Consider the following 21,095-nt stretch of genomic DNA (forward strand, 5'->3'; position numbering starts at 1 on the left):
TGGACAGGAGCACTCTGTGCTGGGTTAGGAACTGGCTGGAGGGCCAGGCCCAGAGAGTGGTGGTGAATGGTGCCCCTGCCAGCTGGCAGCCAGGCACTGGTGGTGTCCCCCAGGGATCAGTGCTGGGCCCCATCCTGTTCAATATCTTTATTGATGATCTGGATGAGGGGACTGAGTCCATCATCAGTAAGATTGCAGACAATACCAAGTTGGGGGCAGGAGTTGATCTGTTAGAGGGTAGGAGGGCTCTGCAGAGGGACTTTGACAGGCTGGACAGATGGGCAGAGTCCAACAGGATGGCATTCAACAAATCCAAGTGCCAGGTGCTGCACTTTGGCCACAACAACCCCATGCAGAGCTACAGGCTGGGGTCAGAGTGGCTGGAGAGCAGCCAGGTGGAAAGAGACCTGGGGGTAATGGTTGACAGCAGCTGAACATGAGCCAGCAGTGTGCCCAGGTGGCCAAGAAGGCCAATGGCATCCTGGCCTGTATCAGGAACAGCGTGGTCAGCAGGAGCAGAGAAGTCATTCTGCCCCTGGACTCAGCACTGGTTAGGCCACACCTTGAGTACTGTGTCCAGTTCTGGGCTCCTCAGTTTAAGAAGGACATTGAGATACTTGAACGTGTCCAGAGAAGAGCAATGAGGCTGGTGAGAGGTCTGGAGCACAAGCCCTATGAATAAAGGTTGAGGGAGCTGGGGGTGTTTAGCCTGGAGAAGAGGAGGCTCAGGGGAGACTTTGTTGCTCTCTACAACTACCTGAAGGGAGGTTGTAGACAGATGGGAGTTGGTCTCTTCTCCCAGGCAATCAGTGGCCGAATAAGAGGACACAGTCTCGGGCTGTGCCAGGGGAAGTTTAGGCTCGAGGTGAGGAGAAAGTTCTTCACATGAAAGAGTATTTGGCCATTGGAATGTGCTGCCCAGGAAGGTGGTGGAGTTGCTGTCCCTGGAGGTGTTCAAAAAAAGATTGGATGTGGCACTTGGAGCTGTGGTTTAGTCGTCAGTAAGTGTTAGGTAATAAGTTGTACTTGATGATCACTGAGGTCTTTCCCAACCTGATTGATTATGTGATTCTGCAATATAATCCGTTTTATGTTCAGATGTTGGGAAAATTTACCAGAAAGTATGAAAAGTGAGGGATTTTTCATCCCTTTTACTCAAGACTAGCCTTGAGTATCCACTATATTCCTGCTGCTAAGTAACCACATTGAGGTAGAGACCTTAATAACTCAGAGGGTTTGTAATTGCTGATTCACTACTCTTGTTGGTGTACCATTTAGGCACCTCAGGGTCAGCACATAAAATGAGACTAGTCCTGCAAATGACCTAGTTACATGTAACCTGGTGGAACTTACTTCCTTTGTATCTTTGGTTGTCCATGAGACCCCTGTGAGGGCTTAGTTCTTGGTTTATATTTTCTTACTTAGAATCTGTTATGGATCTGCTTCTTGAGAATTTGTCTTTTTTCCTGTGTCACATTTCCCTCACTAGAAGTGTTTTCACTGCAGCTCTCAGTATAAAGTGGAGACTGTTGCTAACCTGATGGTCTCTGTCTCCCTTAAATTTTGAACTCTCTCCTCACTTTGGCTGAACCATGATTACCATGCTACATGATTTCTGTATCGTATCACACTTTGTACTGTAAAGGAGTACATATGAGGATGTGGTATAGATTTGATTCTGTTATTTTATTTTTTTTTTTTAGCTCCCAGTAGAGGACAGATTATGTTTGATTTCATCTGTGACTGAATCTTTCATGTATGAAAGAGATGGTGGAATAGCAAACTTTTAATGTGTATTCTTGATAAATGAGAAAACAGGCTAACAGCTCTGAATAGGATCACTGAGATTGGGAGAACATAGCAGAAAAACTTGATATCCCCTGTACATTACTCACAGACGTATTATCTGAGAAACACAACACTTTTTTTCTATTTTTCTTTCAGGTCTTTTGTGTTCTCTCTCTTCACTCAGAGAGCATTTGAGTAGGCACGCTTAGCTCACATGCTCTCAGTGAGGGGGAGCTTTGCCTTGCTCTTAAGGAACTGTGCCCAGGCAGAGCATTCAGAGACTTGAACTGCCTGTTGCAGACCATACATGGACTTTCAGGATCAAGGCCATGGGATAAGACAGGAAAGGTTGATTTGCTTTATTTAGCATGGCTCGAAAAGGTCACAATTTGTATTGAATTGTTAAATCTAGATAGCGCTAAGAAAATCCAAGAGCTCGCCAGTACTACCACAAAATACTGCCAATGGGTGTACAGGGTTGGTTGTCAAGGAGCAGAAAAGAGCCAGAAATGTGTTGCTTCTTGTAATAAGAATGTCTTCATGATAACTAGTATCAGAGCCTAATATGTCCCTAAAATAAACCGAGACGTTTATTTAAAATGGTTTTCTTGTTCTTTCTGCTTTTGAGCACTTAAGGATGCCAAAAAACAGACCCCAAGAACCTGACTCCACTGCTTCAGTCATGCTGGGGTCTGTGTTTAGGAGCAAAAGACTCAATCTGCTTTCTTACTGCTATCTCACTAGGAGCTGCCTCCACATGTGCCAAGCTAGAACTTGATTCTTTCCTTCATTCTTTGATAAATCTATTTAAAGAGCTCAGGTACCTTTAAACTTCATTTGAAAATAAAGTTTCTCTTGAAAAGGCTTTAGGAGAGTTCTGTAGTTTTGCCAAGGGAGAACATTTAGATGGGATAATTTGTTGAATTAATTTAAGAAAGGAATGTACTCAGAGAATTTGGAATAAATTTGAGATTGATGCTGTCAGCCTTGCTGTAGGATTTGTGCTAGCGAATCTCCATAGAAGGAGAGAAAGATTAAAAGAGGAGATGTTGAAAAAGGGATGAAGATCCAGACTGCTGGAACAAACCTGGACATTCGTAAGAGAAGGGTGGAGAGTTAGAATGTGAAGCTTGGTAGGAATTGACATCCATATCGATAACGAAGGGCAGGATTAAGAAGCAAGAACTCTGAGTTTGCTAGTGCTGCTGGAGCAGAAGAGACACAGCATGGCTGTGCTAAGGTATGCTGAGGGTCTTTATGTAGGGAGAGGGTGGTGAATGCTTTTGGAAGTGAGCACTGGGGGCAGAAGTTTGAGATCGGAGGAATCAGTGAAAAGTCTTTTAGTAAAAGAAATTATCTAGAACCATGGGTTAAAAGAGAAATGTGTAAGGAAATGTGCAGCTCACAGGTCAGAAGCTTGAAAGCTGAAATCATACAAGTAAGTGGAAGAAGCTCTGAGGGAGAGAGAGAGAGACAGGCTTTGAAATCAGAGCGGAAGGCTGACAGAGAGGTGGGTGATGAGACAATGCAGAGGAGGAGAAAAGAGTTGGAGTCAGAGCTACTCAGAACAGGAAAGAGTAGGAAGAACTAGAAGCAGCAGAAATAGGCCTGGAGAAGATTAGTATCCCCTGTACCTGACCCAGAAAGGAGTGTGGGAGAGCAGAAGTGCTTTCAGTGAGAAAAAGCTGCATTGATCCTCAGCCTGTTAGGTCTGATATAGACATTATGGACTGTTACACTCTGGCTCCCCTCCACCTCTACATCCTCGAATGTTTCAGTCAAAGCAGCAGTGCAATCACAGATGACATGGGTGGATGCATGGATAATACATGCATCAATACATTTTCACTTGCTTGTGCAGCTCCTTAAAATACAGCTCAAGAAAGCATAGCAACCATTACTATATTTAAAATTAAATATTATTTATCAAAATAGATCACTTCCAAAGATGGTAGTACCTTGCAGTGATTCTGCAGTTTCTGTCATTTGAGCTACCTGTAGGTAAACACAAATTTCTGCTAAGCTTTGTTCATCTCAGAGGATGCCAGCACCATATCTTGCCAAGTATGTTTTGCATGTGACATTTGTAGCTGCAGTTTTCTGGTACTTGTCTTCTTCTGAGTGCATAAGCCACCCCATAGCAGTAGTACAGTCCTATGTTCCATGTATTGTTCAGCATCACTCAGATCAACAAAGAATCTGGTGTGAGAAGCTGGAACAGAACAGAATAATGTTATTTCCTAATTTTTTAGTCTTAAAAATTTCTAAATAATACACATTTGTGGTATGAGTGTCTTAGGCCTGGCTGGCTGGTATTATAAGCAGCCCAGCATCTTAATGTGGCTGAGATCTTAACAATTCTAATTAGATGAAGAACAAGCTGTCCTGTGTTTTTGGGATAGGTGAAAAGTGGGGGGGGAATCATATGGATTTATGAAAATGTGTCTCAGTCAGTATTAGAAGCAAAAAGTAGTACAGAATCAGTGTGGGTCATTGTGCTCCTGCATTTGAAAGAACTGGGCTGGTTCCTACTCTAGAACCACAAATTATTTGTTTATTCAAGTTTTGCATGACTCCGCTGCTTTAAGCCTGCCACCTCCTTCTGCCACAATTAAATCCCACAATTTAATAGCTCTGGGTTAAGTTCTCACTTCCTGTGGAAAAGGAAGAGTGATGCTAGAAAAGACCATGAAATAAAAGCATAGAAAACACCCATGTTCTGTTATTTGGTAAAGAGTAGCCACAACAGGAATTGGCCTAGGATTTGTTGAGGACCAAAGATTCAATTTTCCTATCTGCCAGTCACTGGAACCTGAACAACACAGAAGATGCAAGAAAGGAATTGCCATAATAGATCAGGGTAGCCTTGTATCCACACTAACTGTAGCCAATATCAGGTGCTTCAGGAGAAGATTTGGAAAACTGTTCTGGAATAACTAGCCTCAAAGTGATGTTTTCTTCCAAAACCTTTGTCAAAAAAACTGGTGCTTGGATTCTTCAGTCTTGATTTTTTACATACCTCGTACCCTTTGAACATAAGCATAACTGTACACATTCTTATGGCTTGCACAGTCTCCTGACTTCAGAAGCTTGCTAGAGTTGCATGATGTGGCCCAGAAGAGTGGACTAAGAAGACTTGCAAGCTTGTACACTTTTTTAAGTATCTTGATTTCAGTGATGCGTATCACTTAAAAAAAAAAAGGTAGAGAATTCTAGTGGTTAATTAGGTATCATGCAGAAAGATATTTCCATTACTAGATTAGAATTTCTTGTCTCTGAGTTCTGTTTGAGTGTTTCTTCTGTTTTGAGGAAGAACATTGGGAGCTCTTCAGTCATTTTACATCATGCATTATTATTCTGTGTTCTCTAATTCACCACTCTTGAAGTTACACAGCCTCTCATCTAGTTGTTCCCATTTCCGGAACACATAATACTGATTGTTGTTTGGCTGCAGATTTCACTGAAGGACTTGGCTTGGTAGGAAATGGGTGGATACTCAAGAGTTCAGAACATAACATGCCACCAAGCTGTGCAAATACATTCAAATTCCTGTAGCTGAAAGGAGACATCATGAAGGAGCAACTGTTCTGTACAATGTCTCCCACTGCAAAATCTTTCAGGTGTCATGGTTATCTTCAATGATTTCCACCTTTTGAGCTTGCTTCTACTGGGACTGTCTGACACATGGTATTGTAAGAGTTGCATTACTCAAAGCAACAGGTGGAACACACATAAACCACAAGGCTCCATCTGTTTTTTTACTTTTCCATATTAACAAAAGATCTATAGCTAATGAATAAATGCCCATGTATCTTCTCTGCAGAGGTTTCATTTCCTCCTGATTTCTTTGATATGATAAGAGATCTACAGCATCTACACTCTGTACTAGAAGTGAAAAACAGCTGCAAAGTAAAATTTTTGATCTACTTTTTATAAAGATTTCTATACCAGGTGGTTGAAAATTTCTGGAGATCACCAGGTTTTTTAGCAGGCGTTTTAATTTTAATACAATGTATGACTATTTCCATTCCTCCTTAACAGTTCTGACAAATGGCTTAATGACCTGTAACACATTCATCTTCGAAAACACGCAGTTATGTCTACATTGGCTGCCACAGAACAAAAATACAGGGATGTTCAAGTTAATTTTATCTTTTCAAAAGTAGCCAGTCCAGTTTTAGCTTAAAGTTTTTCTTCTCATTTTATTTTTATCTAAATGACCCATTTTTTATACCTGTTCAATAACAGAGTCTTAAATTGGATCTAGATTTGCACTCCTAAATAAATCTTAATGCATGCTCCCCTGTGCTTATCTAATAATGAGGTTGGACAGGAATAATGACTACTAGAATTGCAACACTGAAGGTATTCATTAACATCAGTAATCAGCAATCTTGTGCGGAAGCTTTATGCCTACAGTTGATCAGCCCTTTATTGTGTGGCGTCAAGATATTCAAACAGAAATGAACCTACTAAGAAAGGCCATCAGGTGAGGTTTCCAAGGCAGCAGTCAACCCTTTGCTGCTTCCATTTGTATTACAGACAATGCAGGAATAGTCAGTGTGTCGCTGCTCAGTGGAGAGAGGCTAATACTGCTCCATCCCAATGCAGTGAGTGGTGTGGTACAGCTCATTTTAAGGAAGATCAGGGTGGCTGATTGGGAAGGTTTGTGACTGTTGTCTCTTGAGTACATCTTGTACTCAAAGAAGTGTTTCTATGGTGTGGCATCACTACGGAGAAGTCCACAACAGCTATGCTGAAGGCACAAGCAGTGTCACCAAACAATGAATGGGCTCCTGTGCTGGGCAATAGAGAGCAGAATGCATTAGCTGTTCTTAAAGACTCTGAACTAACCAGAAATCACAGACAATTCAGGATCTCATCAGTGACTCACTGGTTTGATTTAGAAAATATTTCCTCTTTCAGCATAAATGTATTCTATTAAATGCCTTCTACTTGGTTCATGAATTTGGTTACTTAGGTGTAGCTCAGAAGGTCCTTTGGAAAGTCCCTCTGTAAAGGTGCTTTATAGTCTTCAACAGTTTCATCACACCAGATGGGAGTGAAAAGAAGCACTGGCCTTTTTTTCAGGCTTTTTTCTTGGAGCTTGCTTTTCAAAGAATGATTGTTAAAATGAAAGCAAATAAAAATGAGAAATGCTAGGCAATAACAGACTCTCCCTGCTAAGCCAACCTGAGAGTAGAGGGCATCCCATTACCTTCTACCCAGCTCTTCCATCTTTTTCTTTGATCAAGAGGAACATGGTATCCCCTATTACATTGGTTTACACAGGAAGCCTTAATTTTTTTCAAATACCTTTGCTTTGTCAGGTTAATTCTGGTGCAGAAGAACATTGTGGAAAATAACTGAGTACTGAGATAATTTTCCATATGTGAACTCATTTGGAGAAAGGGTTTTTATCTGCATTTAGATCATGCAGATTAATTTACTGACACATGTAAATTCCTACATGAAGTGTCCAACTGTTAAGAATTTGGCTGTAATAAAAGCTTTTCTAAGGAGGAGGGAAGCTATGACAACCATGTACATTTCCAGGGTGTTGGAGAATTGTTAAACAGGGATTCTGTACTCTCTGTTTGACAGTCATGTATGGTAATGGTTTTGAGTGGACTTCTGTGTCTCTGCCCTTAGGAGTCCGTGACTGCTGATCTAGTGAGTTTTCCTTAAATGAATTAAAGTACCAGCAAGTGAAGCAAATCATATGGACATGGAAATTGCTGTCAATAACAGTCTGTGCAGCTGCCAAGTCTTCTCTAGCTGCGCTTCACTGTGACCTTCTCTCTCAAATTGCTGGGTCAGAAAGGAAGATATTTACATTCTTGAAGACAGCCCAGCAGCTCATGGACCCCAGCCTATCTCCACTGAGTACTTTGCCTGGTTAGCCTCTGTGATGTTTGCTTAGTTGTTTGGCAGCGTTTACCTTGCTTAACTTCCATCTACTGGAACATGTGGACTTGCTGTGCTCCCTCTGACCTTACCACTCACCATGTCAGATTGCAATGCAGAAGTTGGCCCTTCAGAGGGTGCAGGCATCCGTTACAGTTACACACAGTGAAATCACTTACCCAGAGAGCTTCATCAAGCTCCACTGCTACAAAGCTGACATCCTGTTTCTTGGATTAGTGTACCAACAATCTCCACCGTAGCCAAATGCCTTTTCGTTTACGTTGAGTGTGAAACTGGGCAGAATTTCACTGACGAGCTGGTTTGTTTTTTGCTTTCTTTTGTTTCCTAAATGTTTATTCTAGAATTACAGAATTGTCAGGGTTGGAAGGGACCTCAAAGATCATCTAGTTCCAACCCCCCTGCCATGGGCAGGGACATCTCACACTAGATCAGGTTGTTCAGAGCCCCATCGAGCCTGGCCTTAAAAACCTCCAGGGATGGGGCTTCCACCACCTCCCTGGGCAACCTGTTCCAGTGTCTCACCACCCTCATGGTGAACAACTTCTTCCTAACATATAATCTGAATCTACCCACTTCTAGTTTTGCTCCATTCCCCCTGCTCCTATCATTACCTGACTTCCTAAAAAGTCCCTCCCCAGCTTTCTTGTAGGTCCCCTTAAGATACTGGAAGGCCACAATAAGGTCTCGACAGAGCCTTCTCCTCTCCAGACTGAACAACCCCAACTCTCTCAATCTGTCTCCATAGGAGAGGTGCTCCAGCCCTCTGCTCATTCTCGTGGTCCTTCTCTGGACACGTTCCAGCACGTCCAGATCTTTCTTCTAATAGGGGCTCCAGAACTAGACACAGTACTCCAGGTGGGGTCTCACCAGAGTGGAGCAGAGGGAGAGAATTACCTCCCTTGACCTGGTGGCTATGCTTCTCTTGATGCAGCCCAGGATATGATTGGCTTTCTGGGCTGCACAGTGGCCCTTAATTCGTCCTGTTTATTGCCCAAGCTGTGTGCATTCACACAGAATCACTTCAGCTGGACTGGCCATATCACCCTCTTGTGCAAATCCCCCTTGATTCCCTAGGGGTGTCCCAGTGTGTTGTCCCTGGCTTGCCTCAAGGCTACAAGTTGATAGCACTTACTAGCACTCCCCAGGTGGAGCTCCACTGATTCCAGCTGCTCACTGATACTGAGAGCAACACCTCCTTCCCTCCTACCCTGCCTGTCTTTCCTGAAGAGCTTGTACCTGTCTATCCCTACCTTCCAGTCATGGGAATCATCTCACCAAGTTTCAGTAATAGCCAATATGTCATGGCTTTCCGGCAGCACAGTGTCCCTTAATTCATCCTGTTTATTGCCCAAGCTGTGTGCATTCACACAGAGTCACTTCAGCTGGGCTGGCCTTGTCACCCTCTTGTGCAAATCCCCCTTGATTCCCTGGGGGTGTCCCAGTGTGTTGTCCCTGGCTTGCCTCAAGGCTACAAATTGAGAGCACTTACTAGCACTCCATCCCTCTGCCTCTAGTGAGGTGCCCCAATGTTTGTCACAGGCCAGCATGACATTAATAACCCTTTCCCCCTTCAAATATACTTTAAAGCCATATTCCTACCTAGAGGAAAATTAATAGATACCAAATGACAGCAGGTAACTGAAAGAAAAGGAGGAGCAATCTCAAACACTGAAGAGATTGTTCTCTCAAAGAGAAGTTGAACTCTGTATTTCTGGCAAACCCAAAACCTGACATATTTGCCAGATGTAGCAAGGAGAAGCAGCAGAAACACGCAATTGTATACAAAAATAAAGAAGGATGCTGCAGAACGTAGAGAATTAGGCTGTGTAGGAGAACCTGGAGAACCCCAAATGCTCTTTGGGACAAAGAACCTACTTGGCATAGAGGGTACTGCAGCTCCCATGCTGCTGCACAAAACGGGGGGGTGTATTCCTCATAAACACAACAAGGAAATACCTGCTTACAGCAGAACACGAAAATTGGCTAACTGCGTGCATTAAATTAAAAACAAAGCAGTAAGGACGTGGAGAATCATATTTTAATCATTTATGATGTCTGTTCTGGGTGGAGTTCATCCAGATGCTCCAGTGCAGTTGCAACTTGCAATCCTTTCAAATAATTGCCTTTCATTGCAGTAGCTAACCCTACAGCCTGAGCTACTTTTGAAAAACAAGGCTGTAAGAGTCAGTGCTTGTTGCTTTTGTTTTGTTTCAGGGTGTGCTGGATTCACCACGTTACAGGAGTGTGGGTGTACCCACTTCTTGAACACCTCAGCCCAGGTGCCAAAATAATCTTTTTTGCAGCTGCTACTGTAATAATGAATATGTACTACTTGGTGGGAGAGGTCCTGAACAGCTACATCTGGGACACCCCAAAATGTGAGTATTGTTTCAGTAATATTAACTCATTAAATGCACTGGCAGGACTTGATTATGCTTCTCTGAAAGTCAAGAAGGTTTTAAGCTGGCTAAAACAAAGGTGAAGTTCCACTGAAATATCTTGCTTGCTCATTCTTAAAAGCAGCCACATGAACAGAATAGCTGCTAGGGAGCATGATGAGCTATGAATTATGTATTCTTTTTAATAACTTCCAATACTAATTTAAGAGCTGTTGGCAGTTACCTGAGAGGTTTACAACCCACTTGGTTTACAACCCACTTATTAGCTGATGAACCCATTAAATGCAGCTATAATACAGTATCATTCTGTGGGAATGCTGTTCATGGTAAGCTTAGATTTAGAAATAAAAATATATTCTTCCAGTATTTTCAGGTCTAAGGTGTTTTCTGCTTATAAGTTTACTCAAGGGAAATTAATATGTTCATGTCAATAAAATAATAGGAATGAAAGATCACCTTAGTGCAGTGTAAACATGGCTGTGCAGAGTCTACATTATCTACCCTGCCTAGGCCACCTATTGCTGAGTAGAGGAAAAAGGAAAATAAGGCAAACACAAGATTAAAAGTAGGTTCCTTTAATCTATGAAAGATGCTTTTCATTTATCAAATTGCCTGAAATAAGCAAACATTCAAAATTCCTATAGTGCAAATCACATCTGGAGTGAAATCCATGCTCCATGGGAATTCTGTCCTTGCATTAGTCAGGCCCATAACACGTTGAGACTATATGAACAACACGTATCCCCTTTTGGGAAACTTATTGTGCACTGGTTAATACACTGTAGATTCACAGCTTATTTCACACACAAATCTCTTAACAAGTTCTCCTATATAGGGTAGAGCCAAGCTCAAAGCAGTTTTACTTGCCATTTGCTCATATTAGCACCTGGGCACAAAGTCTTTGTACCCATGCTCCAGTACCGGCAATAATTGGTTACAGTGTTCATGTCTAGTTTTCACTCCTCAGTTTGATGTCATATTCACATATTTAACATAACTCAGGAAAGAAGTTTCTAAAAAAAAGCAGCTGCAAAAATTAATTTGAGTTGATATAGGTCCTGTTTGAAGAATAATAATGTGGTGGAGAATCACATACATTTACCAAGTCATGTATAAGTAAATGGTGAAAAATCTCCCTCACTGTTCCACAGTATTCATAAAAAAGACCCAGATTTTCATGGTCCTTGACCTTAGAGGAGCTAACACAAGTTGAGTCATTCTTCCAACCTATTCCAAGGTTCACCATGGCCATACTATTCCTTGATTTGATTGATGAACATCAATCCAAAGTCCTTTGTTGCTCAAGCACTTGCAAAACAGAAAATGCCATGGGTTGCCTGCTGATTTGCTGTGCTTGACACAGTTTGCATAAACCTAACCTCAAGTACATGGCAGGCACAGCACAAACACCAGAGATGCAAAATGATACCAGTCTGTCACCATGTCACACTTGGGAAAATATTATTTGAAAACAGTGCTTATTTGAAAAGGGGCTCTTGAGTTTGCCATTCAAAGCAATCTACCATTAGAAGATATCTAGGGTGGGAAAGAGTTGTTTTGTGTTTGGAGTTTTTTCCTTTTCCTCTGAAAATGCATTAAATAAAACCTCACTACTGACAAAATGATTTGCAGTTGGTTTTTCCAAGTTAAACCACAAACATGGTAGGCAAGGAAAAATTTGCCCTTTGTACAAGCCAATGTCTGTCCACAGTTTTGAGGGTATATGTGTTCCTGCCAAACTATTTGATGCATCTGCACTAGAGTGCTTCAAAAGAAATGCAAGAGCCTCTTTTTAAAAGTCTAATAAAACAGCTCATTTAAAACTATTGGAAAAGTTCCTTCCATCTGAAAGGAGAAGACTCATGATTGGCTCTGGAGTGGCCTTGTAAACTCACTGTAATCTTTTGGACCTGGCCTCTTGTTTTGGTTGTTAAACCTTTGAGTGTGGCTCTTCCATTACATAGGTTTGCCAGCAACTCTCAGGGCCATTGTACTTGGGCTGCTGGCAATGTACAGACCCATTTGTTTCTGTGTTACTTCTTTCAGCCAGGCAGCTCTGCAATTGTGCTTTCTAACTGCATATGGGTTTTATTGTTTCCCTTATTGGAATTAATTAACAATACTTTTAAAGTGACTTTTGGTGCACCTACCATCTACACATATATTGGGTTAGCAGGTGATGATACTTGTGACTGAATTTTCCGCTCAGCTTTCTCAAATAGTGCTTCTCTTTTGCCTTCAGTCCGCAGAAGTCTCTATTTTTTAGCATGCAGCAGGCCCAAAAACCTCCAAAAGTAATATTTGTGTTTGAGATGTCTGGCAGAGAGGGCTTAGTCAGAAGAACAATACTTTTGTCCGATACCAATAGTAATTCATTGTCCAGGAACAGGCGTATGAAATAGCTAAATGTGTTCATTGCCAGAAAAAACACTTATCTGCTGCCTGGCCCAGACTTTGCTCAGCACAGAAAAAGAGACAAGTCCTGCAGCAAGGATAAGTTCTTTAAGGAGCCCTACACTCAGCTCAGCCCTCCTGATATTACTGAAAGAAATGGCCATTACAACGTGGGACAGGAAACCTACCAACAGGAACTGGCTTTTCATTCTTTAAAAAAAAAAAGGGACATGTACTTGCAAATATTTTAAAATCCAGTATTGAAATGAAGGGGGGATTAAATTTACTGAGTTCTGAAACACATTTTTAAAACTTGCTTTCAGCTAAAGTTGGCTTCTTAGCTTCAGCTATAATAACATCCACTGTAATTTGCTTGTAGGTGAACAGAGGAGGTGAGGGAACTAACTGTTCCCAAACCCCTGGAGCCATCAAAGGCTGAGTGTGTGGCGGGGGGTTAGGCTGATTTGAAAATGGTCCAGAGGGAGGGAGGACTGTGTAGTTCATTAGTGGACAACCACTGCCATCAGGTGTACAGATGCTCTTTTCTTTCACAGCAGGTGAGGTAGCATATGCAAAAACATGTGAGCATTCAGTAAAGGGAAAAGAAAGATCAATGCATTAGAAGAACCTCTCTAAGTAAACTCTTCTAAACTGAAATCTTTAGTAATTGAGTTTTTTAAAAGCTGTTCTCTGTATGTTTTCAGGTATTGAAGAAGGAAAAGAAAAGCCAAAATCAGACTGAACAAGAGGCAACATGGAGGATTGCTTGTGGCTTCAGGAAAGGTTCCTTATCCCCAACAGTGCTGGCGTGAAGAGGAATCTTTTGGAAAGGAGGAAGTTTAAGGGGCTCTCTGATCAGTGCAAAGATATTTCTGGGTTTTATAGGGAAGGAAAATTATTTTAGCTAACAATAATGTTTCAACCTCCATTCCTATTTCTCCATGCTTGCATGTGACATACACGTATAAAATGTGTGATTATCTCCATGGCATTCTCAATGTGCATTTCTTGCATCAAGTAAGACATTAAATCATTAAATCTTTTCACTTGCATCGAGGACAATGCGTCCATTCTCCATATTGTTTGAGAAAAGCTTAACCAGATAGGACTAATATGGGTGAGCAAAACAATCTATATCCTTCTAAGTACAGTGTAAAAATACAGTAGAAGTAAATTGCATGAATGTATCTAAGGAAGAATTCAATCAGACTGAAATACTGATGTAACACTATATAACAGCTGCCTTAAATTGTCGATGTTAATAATTTTATCAGTCCAGTAAAATCTTATTTGCGGTGTTAAAATATCAGAATATGGTGGAACTTTTGTTAAAAAGGCCAAAATAAAGATCAAATTATCCCTACATTCCTGTTTCTTCATGACAATTCTTCAAATTCTAGAGGTATTGATGGCATTTGACTGATATATTTTCAGGTTTTCCACTGTCAACTGTGCATGATTTCATGTGAGGATTTTTCTTATTTTCCTTGTACAAGACCTCATCCTGCATCTTCCAGTTGTAAGCTCTCGATAGATGTGCTATGCCATTAGTGTTGTCCCAGAGACAGCATTTAAGCCTTACTTCAGGAAGGCACCTAAGCAAATGTTTAAAGTTAAACATATGCCTGTTTCTGTTAGGAATTCAGTTGCAAAATACTAGCAATCATTTAAACTGGATGGGATTATTTATACCTTATTGTTTTGCTTTTCACATCCAATAGTGATTTATTTACATTCTACTAATTTCTGTTCAAGATCTGTGGAAAAATTTCTAGGCACAGCCTAAAACTACCACAGCCTTAAAGATCATCCAGTTCCATCCCCCCTGCCATGGGCTGGGACATCTCACACTAGATCAGGTTGCTCAGAGCCACATCCATCCTGGCCTTAAAAACTTCCAGGGATGGGGCTTCTACTACCTCCCTAAGAAGGGACTGTAGTAGGCAGAAAAAATGGTCTAGAATTAAAATTTCTTGAAAGAAAAAATTTTCAGCAAGAAATTATTTATAAAATTTAACTTTAAGATACAAATGTCTTGGTATTCACATCATATTTATTCACTAGTGTATTTAGATGTGTTGATTTTAACACTGCGGAACATTAAAATATATGTAACATTGGTATGTGATTTTTATTAAAGGGATTTTTACAGAGTTCTAATATGACTTAACTGTGGTTCTGCTCTGGAACAGTTCTGGGGCAAACTGATGTCATGCAGCTTGTGACATACCTCCAACGTATTTTTCAAATGTGTTTGTATTTACCTGCATGCTATCATAGGACGCAGTACACAAGTTCTACAATATGCTTTTGGGTTGTTTTCCTTCAAAAATAAGGTTTCTGTGGCAACACTTATCTTTGTGATTGTTCAGAGTCATAGAATTGTTAGGGTTGGAAGGGACCTCAAGGATCATCAAGTTCCAACCCCCCTGCCATGGGCAGGGACACCTCCCATTAGATCAGGTTGCTCAGAGCCCCATCTAACCTGGCCTTAAAAACCTCCAGGGATGGGACTTCTACCACCTCCCTGGGCAATCTGTTCCAGTGTCTCACCACTCTCATGGTGAACAACTTCCTAATATCCAATCTGAGCCTACCCACTTCTAGTTTGCTTCATTCCCCCTAGTCCTATCACTACCTGACATCCTAAAAAGTTCCTCACCAACTTTCTTGTAGGTCCCTTTAAGATACTGGAAGGCCACAATAAGGTCTTCTCAGAGCCTTCTCTTCTCCAGACTGAACAGCCCCAACTCTCTCAATCTGTCTCCATAGGAGAGGTGCTCCAGCCCTCTGCTCATCCTCGTGGCCCTTCTCTGGATATGTTCCAGCACGTCCAGATCCTTGTCATAATAGGGGCTCCAGAACTGGACACAGTACTCCAGGTGGGGTCTTACCAGAGCAGAATAGAGGGAGAGAATCACCTCCCTTGACCTGGTGGCTATGCATCTCTTGATGCAGCCCAGGATTTCTGGGCTTCAGGTGCACACTGCTGGCTCATATTGAGATTCCGATCCACCAACACCCCCAATAATTTTTAATTTCTTAATCAGAGTTTCAAAGATTTTGGAGCTAGGCAAGCTACTAAAATGTTCATGGAAATAAGTGGTCAGATAAAGAAGGAACTCCTCTGATGGTCTGACGAAGAGGACAGAACACACAAACTCAGCAGAATTTGAAAGCAAATTAGCTGTGGCCTTGTGTTAGTGATATTATGTTCCACTGGACCTCAGCTGTGCCTTGGACATGCACAGTAGTGCCTATCCACAGATATCTAAGGCTTGATTGTAGTAGGTGGTGTTACTCGTGGTGGAAATATGTCTGTTACTTGGACTCAGGAAGGAAGGAAGGACAACTCAGGAAGGAAGGAAAACAGGGAATCGGTCCTGTTTAGGGAGATAGGAACTGTTTAAAGTCACTGCTTCTGAACACTAAGGTAGCACATGAAAATGCTGATGGACTATGAATGCACAAAGGAATCTGGCTGTACTTTCCAACAGCTGCAGCAGCAGTGACAGACATCATGTTGTGACAGATTATCAACTGCAGCTTAGGGTGGGAAGCCCAAAGCACGAACCCTGTTGACTTGTTTGTCATTTGAAGAGCTTGCATAATTCGCACTCTGCTGATAAGTCTGGCCATTTTTGCAGTTTTTCTATTTCACAGGGGTTGTTTCCTTCACTGATTTCAAGAACTCATTCTGATGGGAAGAATGTGTTAAATAGAGAAAGGCCAAAATGCTAGAGCACGCTCTGAACATCTATGCTGTATTTGTTACACCACTGAATGGCTAAGACCTCAGTGTTGATGAAAAGATTGCTCCTACTCAGGATGAGTTTTTCTTCTAATACTGTGTCAATTTAGGTGACATTGGAAATGTAATAAGAATTTAAAGAGAACAGAAACATCAGGGATCAAAACTGCATATCAGAATCCATAGGTAGGTATTCAAGTGAAAGTAGACTCCCTTTCAGAGCTACAGCATAGGGACACTTAAAATTGTCATCCCTCATATCTGTGAACTTGTGAATATTCAGCACCTCAAAAAAAAAATAGACTACCAAGCTTAGATCTCAGTTAAGCCCCTGAGGTTGGCAGTATTAGCCAAAGGCAATGTATGTGAGACAAAATGTGGTGGGTTTCATTTGGTTTGACGAAATTTACAGTATTCCGGGGTTTGAACTCAATTTGTCTTCTTAGACCTCAAAAGGTTCTCCACCTCATACAAGCTTTGAATCATCGTGTTTAAAGTCAAAAACATTTTAGAGCATTAAATCCAGCCTATGATGTATGAACCATGATATAAATAACTTAGGGGCCTGTGTACCCAAAGAGCACTCTTCGAGACTGTGTTCATTTCCTTTAGCATTACACAATCCATCATTCTTAAGAAAGATGATGGATGAATGATGACTGAAGTAAAAGTCACTTGTAAGATTGCCAAATTTTAACCATCTTCGCTAAAATTGTCCCCGAAAGGTATTTCTCTTGGGGCAACTATATTTTTGGTGGAAAACTTTTTGTCAGAACAGGTCATCTATTTCCAAATGTGAGTCTACGGGAGAAAAATGGTGTCTGGAAAACTTTTCTCTGCTTTCCTCTTGCCGTGGAACTGGGTCTTTGGAAGAAATACATAATTTGTGTTGGTAATACTTCTGAATTTATGGAGAAAATATATTCATCTTTGTCCAGTTTTAGAAAAAATATGTCTGCACTTCCCTGTAATGCACAAGCAATTCTCCAAAGTGTTTAGCAAATTTGGGAATTTGTGGCTGAATAGGACTTTCCTATCCATCCCTGATCTGTTGACCATCTCCAGGCCTGACTACCTAAGACAAAGACCAGAACAGAGACCCCAACTTTTGTTCCCGTGTATTATCCATATCTCCCCAGAGCTGTTGCATGTAAAGCTGCCTAGACCAAATACGAAGGAAGCAAAATTTGATGAAAACCTAAGCAATGAGAACAGGTCATAGATGGCTAAACTAAGTGAAAAAAACCTAGCTTTCCCCTAAAGGACTGCAGTAAAATTAAATTGGTGGTGCTTATTGAGTGTGTCATAGCTGTAATGACAAACCTCAAAGAAAGTTCTGTAAAAGAATCAGGGATGTTTTGTCAGAGAAGTATATAGCACACCAGGAACAGGGCAGTTTACCACACCTGGAACCACAAGGAGAAAACAAAATAGAGTTTCATCATTCACTAAGCACCATCCATCATGTGTTACGAATCAGGCATCGGTAAAAATACTGTGTGATCGCTAATTAGAGGCAATATCATAATTCATACTTACAAAGGGCCAAATTAAAGTTGGACAAACAGCTTTAGTTCTGACATTACCTCATTCTTGAATGCCTGACCTTGCGATCTTAATAATGCTCTCTTGATTTAGTGTAGAACGCAGAAAAGGGGGGACTTTTAATGCTGGATAGAACAATTAGCCACAGAAATGCCATAAATTTCAGTACAACTGTATACCCTGTTGGTCTTTGTAAAGCTCATCCTCACTTTTTGGATGCATTTAGCTATCTCAAAACATACTCTTTGCATTACACTCTGTTACAAAGAAGTTGCCATAATTTGCAAAATTTTGCAACAATTTCAAAGTTAATTTATTTTTGTCTGTGATTTATCTTGTATGTGGTGAAACCATAGTTTGTCGTCTTGCTGTAGCAACTGTTGCTTTATCTTAAAATGACAAATATTTACCCTAATTTAAAGTTGATTTTTTTTACTTGTCTGCCCATATATATGAGTAATGTTAGCTAAATTACCACCAGTGCATGTCAAAGCCACTTGAACACTGTCGTAGACTGAAAAATGGCTAAGCATCCTGCAGGTTCCCATGTGGCAATTTGTAATGACAATGTATAAGGCATATGCTTCTTAGTTCATTTTTCTTATTGAATTTGCTATTCAAAGGCTATTTCAAATCCTAACAACATTTTGCTTTTTATTTTCTATAAAGATTGATCAGTCTGCAGGACTCTTGATAGCCCCTGAAGACTGAGATGCTGTTGGACTGAACACTGAAAGGATTTATAGTCTAAAACAGGAGTTGTAGGCCCAAAGAGACCATCAACCTGTGGTTAGCATACTGAGGTAGGTTTGGTGTTCCTCCCCTGGGAGTAAATGAGCAAGCAGGAGATGTGTAGATGAAGCTGCCTTTGAATCCAGCCTCAGAGAAGTTACACTACTAATCACTTGTTTCATGTGAACAGGGAGCAAATGTTGATGACAGATATTTTCCATCTGCAGTAGCAAAAGAAAGCTTATCAAAGTGTAGTGCATGCTAGTAGAAGAGGTCATCTCCATTAGGGTATCCCAGCTGCTCTGCTCTTGTGGTTCAAAGCCCCAGGTGCTGCTGTATCCAGCCACTCAAACTGTGGCCACAGGTGTTACAGGGAAGGAAAGAAACCTGGGATGTTCATTTTATGGATAGGTAATTATGTTTGTCCCAGCATGTTCATATGTGTTGTAAGAGTGCAGGTGCCTTCAGTGTGTCTGACTGCAGTAGTAAACCTGGGGTTTGCTATTGCAGAAGTCCCAGGAATAAAAAGTAGTTGCAGGTTTGACTGGTCAACTTCATATAGTGTCAGTGATCTCTCCTCTTAATGAAGCGAGAAGAGCAAAGAGGAAATGAAATTAGCCTGGAAAGTAAAAAGATCTAGTCCTTGACATCTGCATAGAGAAGTCCTGAGGCACATGCTGAACTCGGAGCACATACAGGGGTGCTTTTCAACACAGAGGCTTTGCTGATCGAAGGGACAGGTGGACTTGCAGGTTGGATGCTTTCTGGAGTGCTTCTAATGGCATAATGAAATGCAAGAGCTTTTTGTGCTTAGAGTGAAAATAGGTCTTTTGAGCATAGTGACTTCCTGTTGTATTATTAAGTAACTCTAAGAACAGATCTGTCCAATTTACAGACCATAAACATCTTTAACATATATTCTCCAAAATAAGCAATTTTATTTTTATCAAAAATGCACTCTGTTTTGTTCAAGTAACAGATGGAAATCAATGGATTTTAATGTAACCCAGAAGAGCAAGTTGTAATCTTATTCCCTTAAGTGCCCTTTTCTTGTTCAGACCACAGCTGTAAAGGGGTTTGAACCTAAACACAATAAATGCCAGTACAGGAATTTGAAAGGTAGGCCGCAGACTTCGTGTCCCACTGGAGCAGGCATCTGCTGTTCCTTAGAGCTATGTAAAATGAGACAGAAGTAAAAGAGCATCTTTTTCATCTAATTCATATGTAGCTAGTCATGCTGTCCAATTACAGAATTTTATCTATGTAGCTTGTGTATTAAAAAGTAAATATCTACCATTAGGCTGGAGAAGTATTTCCAGTGTCCATTCTAAATATAGAGATTGCTATGGTACAGCCAGTACTAGGACACGATATCTCTTTGCTTTTTTAATATGCAGATAGTCCCCACTGTATGTGTATTTTGTACATAAAAGTTAAACATACCCATGCATACAGATAGATACACACATGATCTTCTCTAGAAACAAATAAGGACAACAGGATGCTAAATGGTAGCTATTGCTTAACATGGAAATAAATCAGGCACTGTGATAGGCATCATTCTTGGTATGGACAGCAATGCCACCATAAATCCAAACTGGCAGCTCCTATTTTAACCCTAGGAGTAAAGCTGGTGAGCTGCTGGCCATTATGCCTATATCAATCTGCAGCCACAGTACTCTGCAGGTCTGCATTTATGGATGTTTAATTTTTCAGCTAGAGTAGTGCCTTACTAGCTTTCTACATGTAATCACCTTAACTGTTTTACTTTGTAAAATAAAATAGATTGTTCTTACTTCATAATGGTTCCCAGTTTGGCTTCTAAGTTTACACCTGACAGATGTAATGGGGTAAAAGAGCAGGAGATCACTCCTCTTTGATACTGGTATAAGCTGCAAACCATTTTCTCTAGAGGTTGCTTAACAGAACAGGCATATTATTAGTTATAGAGCAGGAAGAGGCAGTTAAGCACACAATACTTAGGCAGCAAAACCAATGATAATGGAGGACCTCAACTACCTGTACATAGTCTGGCCAAGAGTCACCATGGGACAAATTATAATGAAAGTATTACTTGAATGGTTATTTCTTGGAACAAGCAGCTGTGGAGTACACAAAGGCAGGGAGGGCTCTCAAACCTGGGTGAAGCTCAGAAAGTCCCTGAAGACTTAATCCCAGATGAACCATAAGCAAAACTGACCACAGCATAATTACATTCACCCTGCCTAGAGAAGGTTAAGTTACCAAACCTTTGTACAGTGATCCTAAAGACTGGAAAGGAATAGTGAGAAGGACAGGAATGTCAGTGAGTAGAAAGAGAAAATCTGCCACCATCTGAAGATGACTTACCTCCAGCAAACAGTTACATAAAGGAGCTCTCTTTGCACAGACAGCGGGAGCTTCTGCCACCCAACATTTTACAGTGAGCATTTGTGAGGCAATTCTGAGGAGCTCTGTAAGAAAGAAGCCCAAAAGAAGATAAACTAAGCAGATTTGAAAAGTCACCTCCCTTAGGTGTAGTCCACAGCTGGGTGCATCTCCAATCCAGAGAAAAGCAC

General features: G+C 41.0%; 1 protein-coding gene across 3 annotated transcripts in view; it reads left to right on the forward strand.

Annotated features, from left to right (window-relative positions):
- The window catches only part of AIG1 (androgen induced 1), a 122,756-nt gene extending 108,896 nt beyond the window's left edge, over positions 1–13,860 (forward strand). For all 3 annotated transcript variants that reach the window (XM_054394023.1, XM_054394032.1, XM_054394041.1), the window contains 2 exons: positions 9,931–10,094; positions 13,214–13,860. In XM_054394023.1, the coding sequence (XP_054249998.1) occupies positions 9,931–10,094; positions 13,214–13,251 (202 nt within the window). In that variant the 3' untranslated portion in view covers positions 13,252–13,860. The remainder of the gene's footprint in view (positions 1–9,930; positions 10,095–13,213) is intronic.
- Positions 13,861–21,095: the final 7,235 nt, after the last annotated feature.

This window comes from Indicator indicator, chromosome 2, assembly GCF_027791375.1.
Source record: "Indicator indicator isolate 239-I01 chromosome 2, UM_Iind_1.1, whole genome shotgun sequence".
In the NCBI taxonomy this organism is placed as follows: domain Eukaryota; kingdom Metazoa; phylum Chordata; class Aves; order Piciformes; family Indicatoridae; genus Indicator; species Indicator indicator.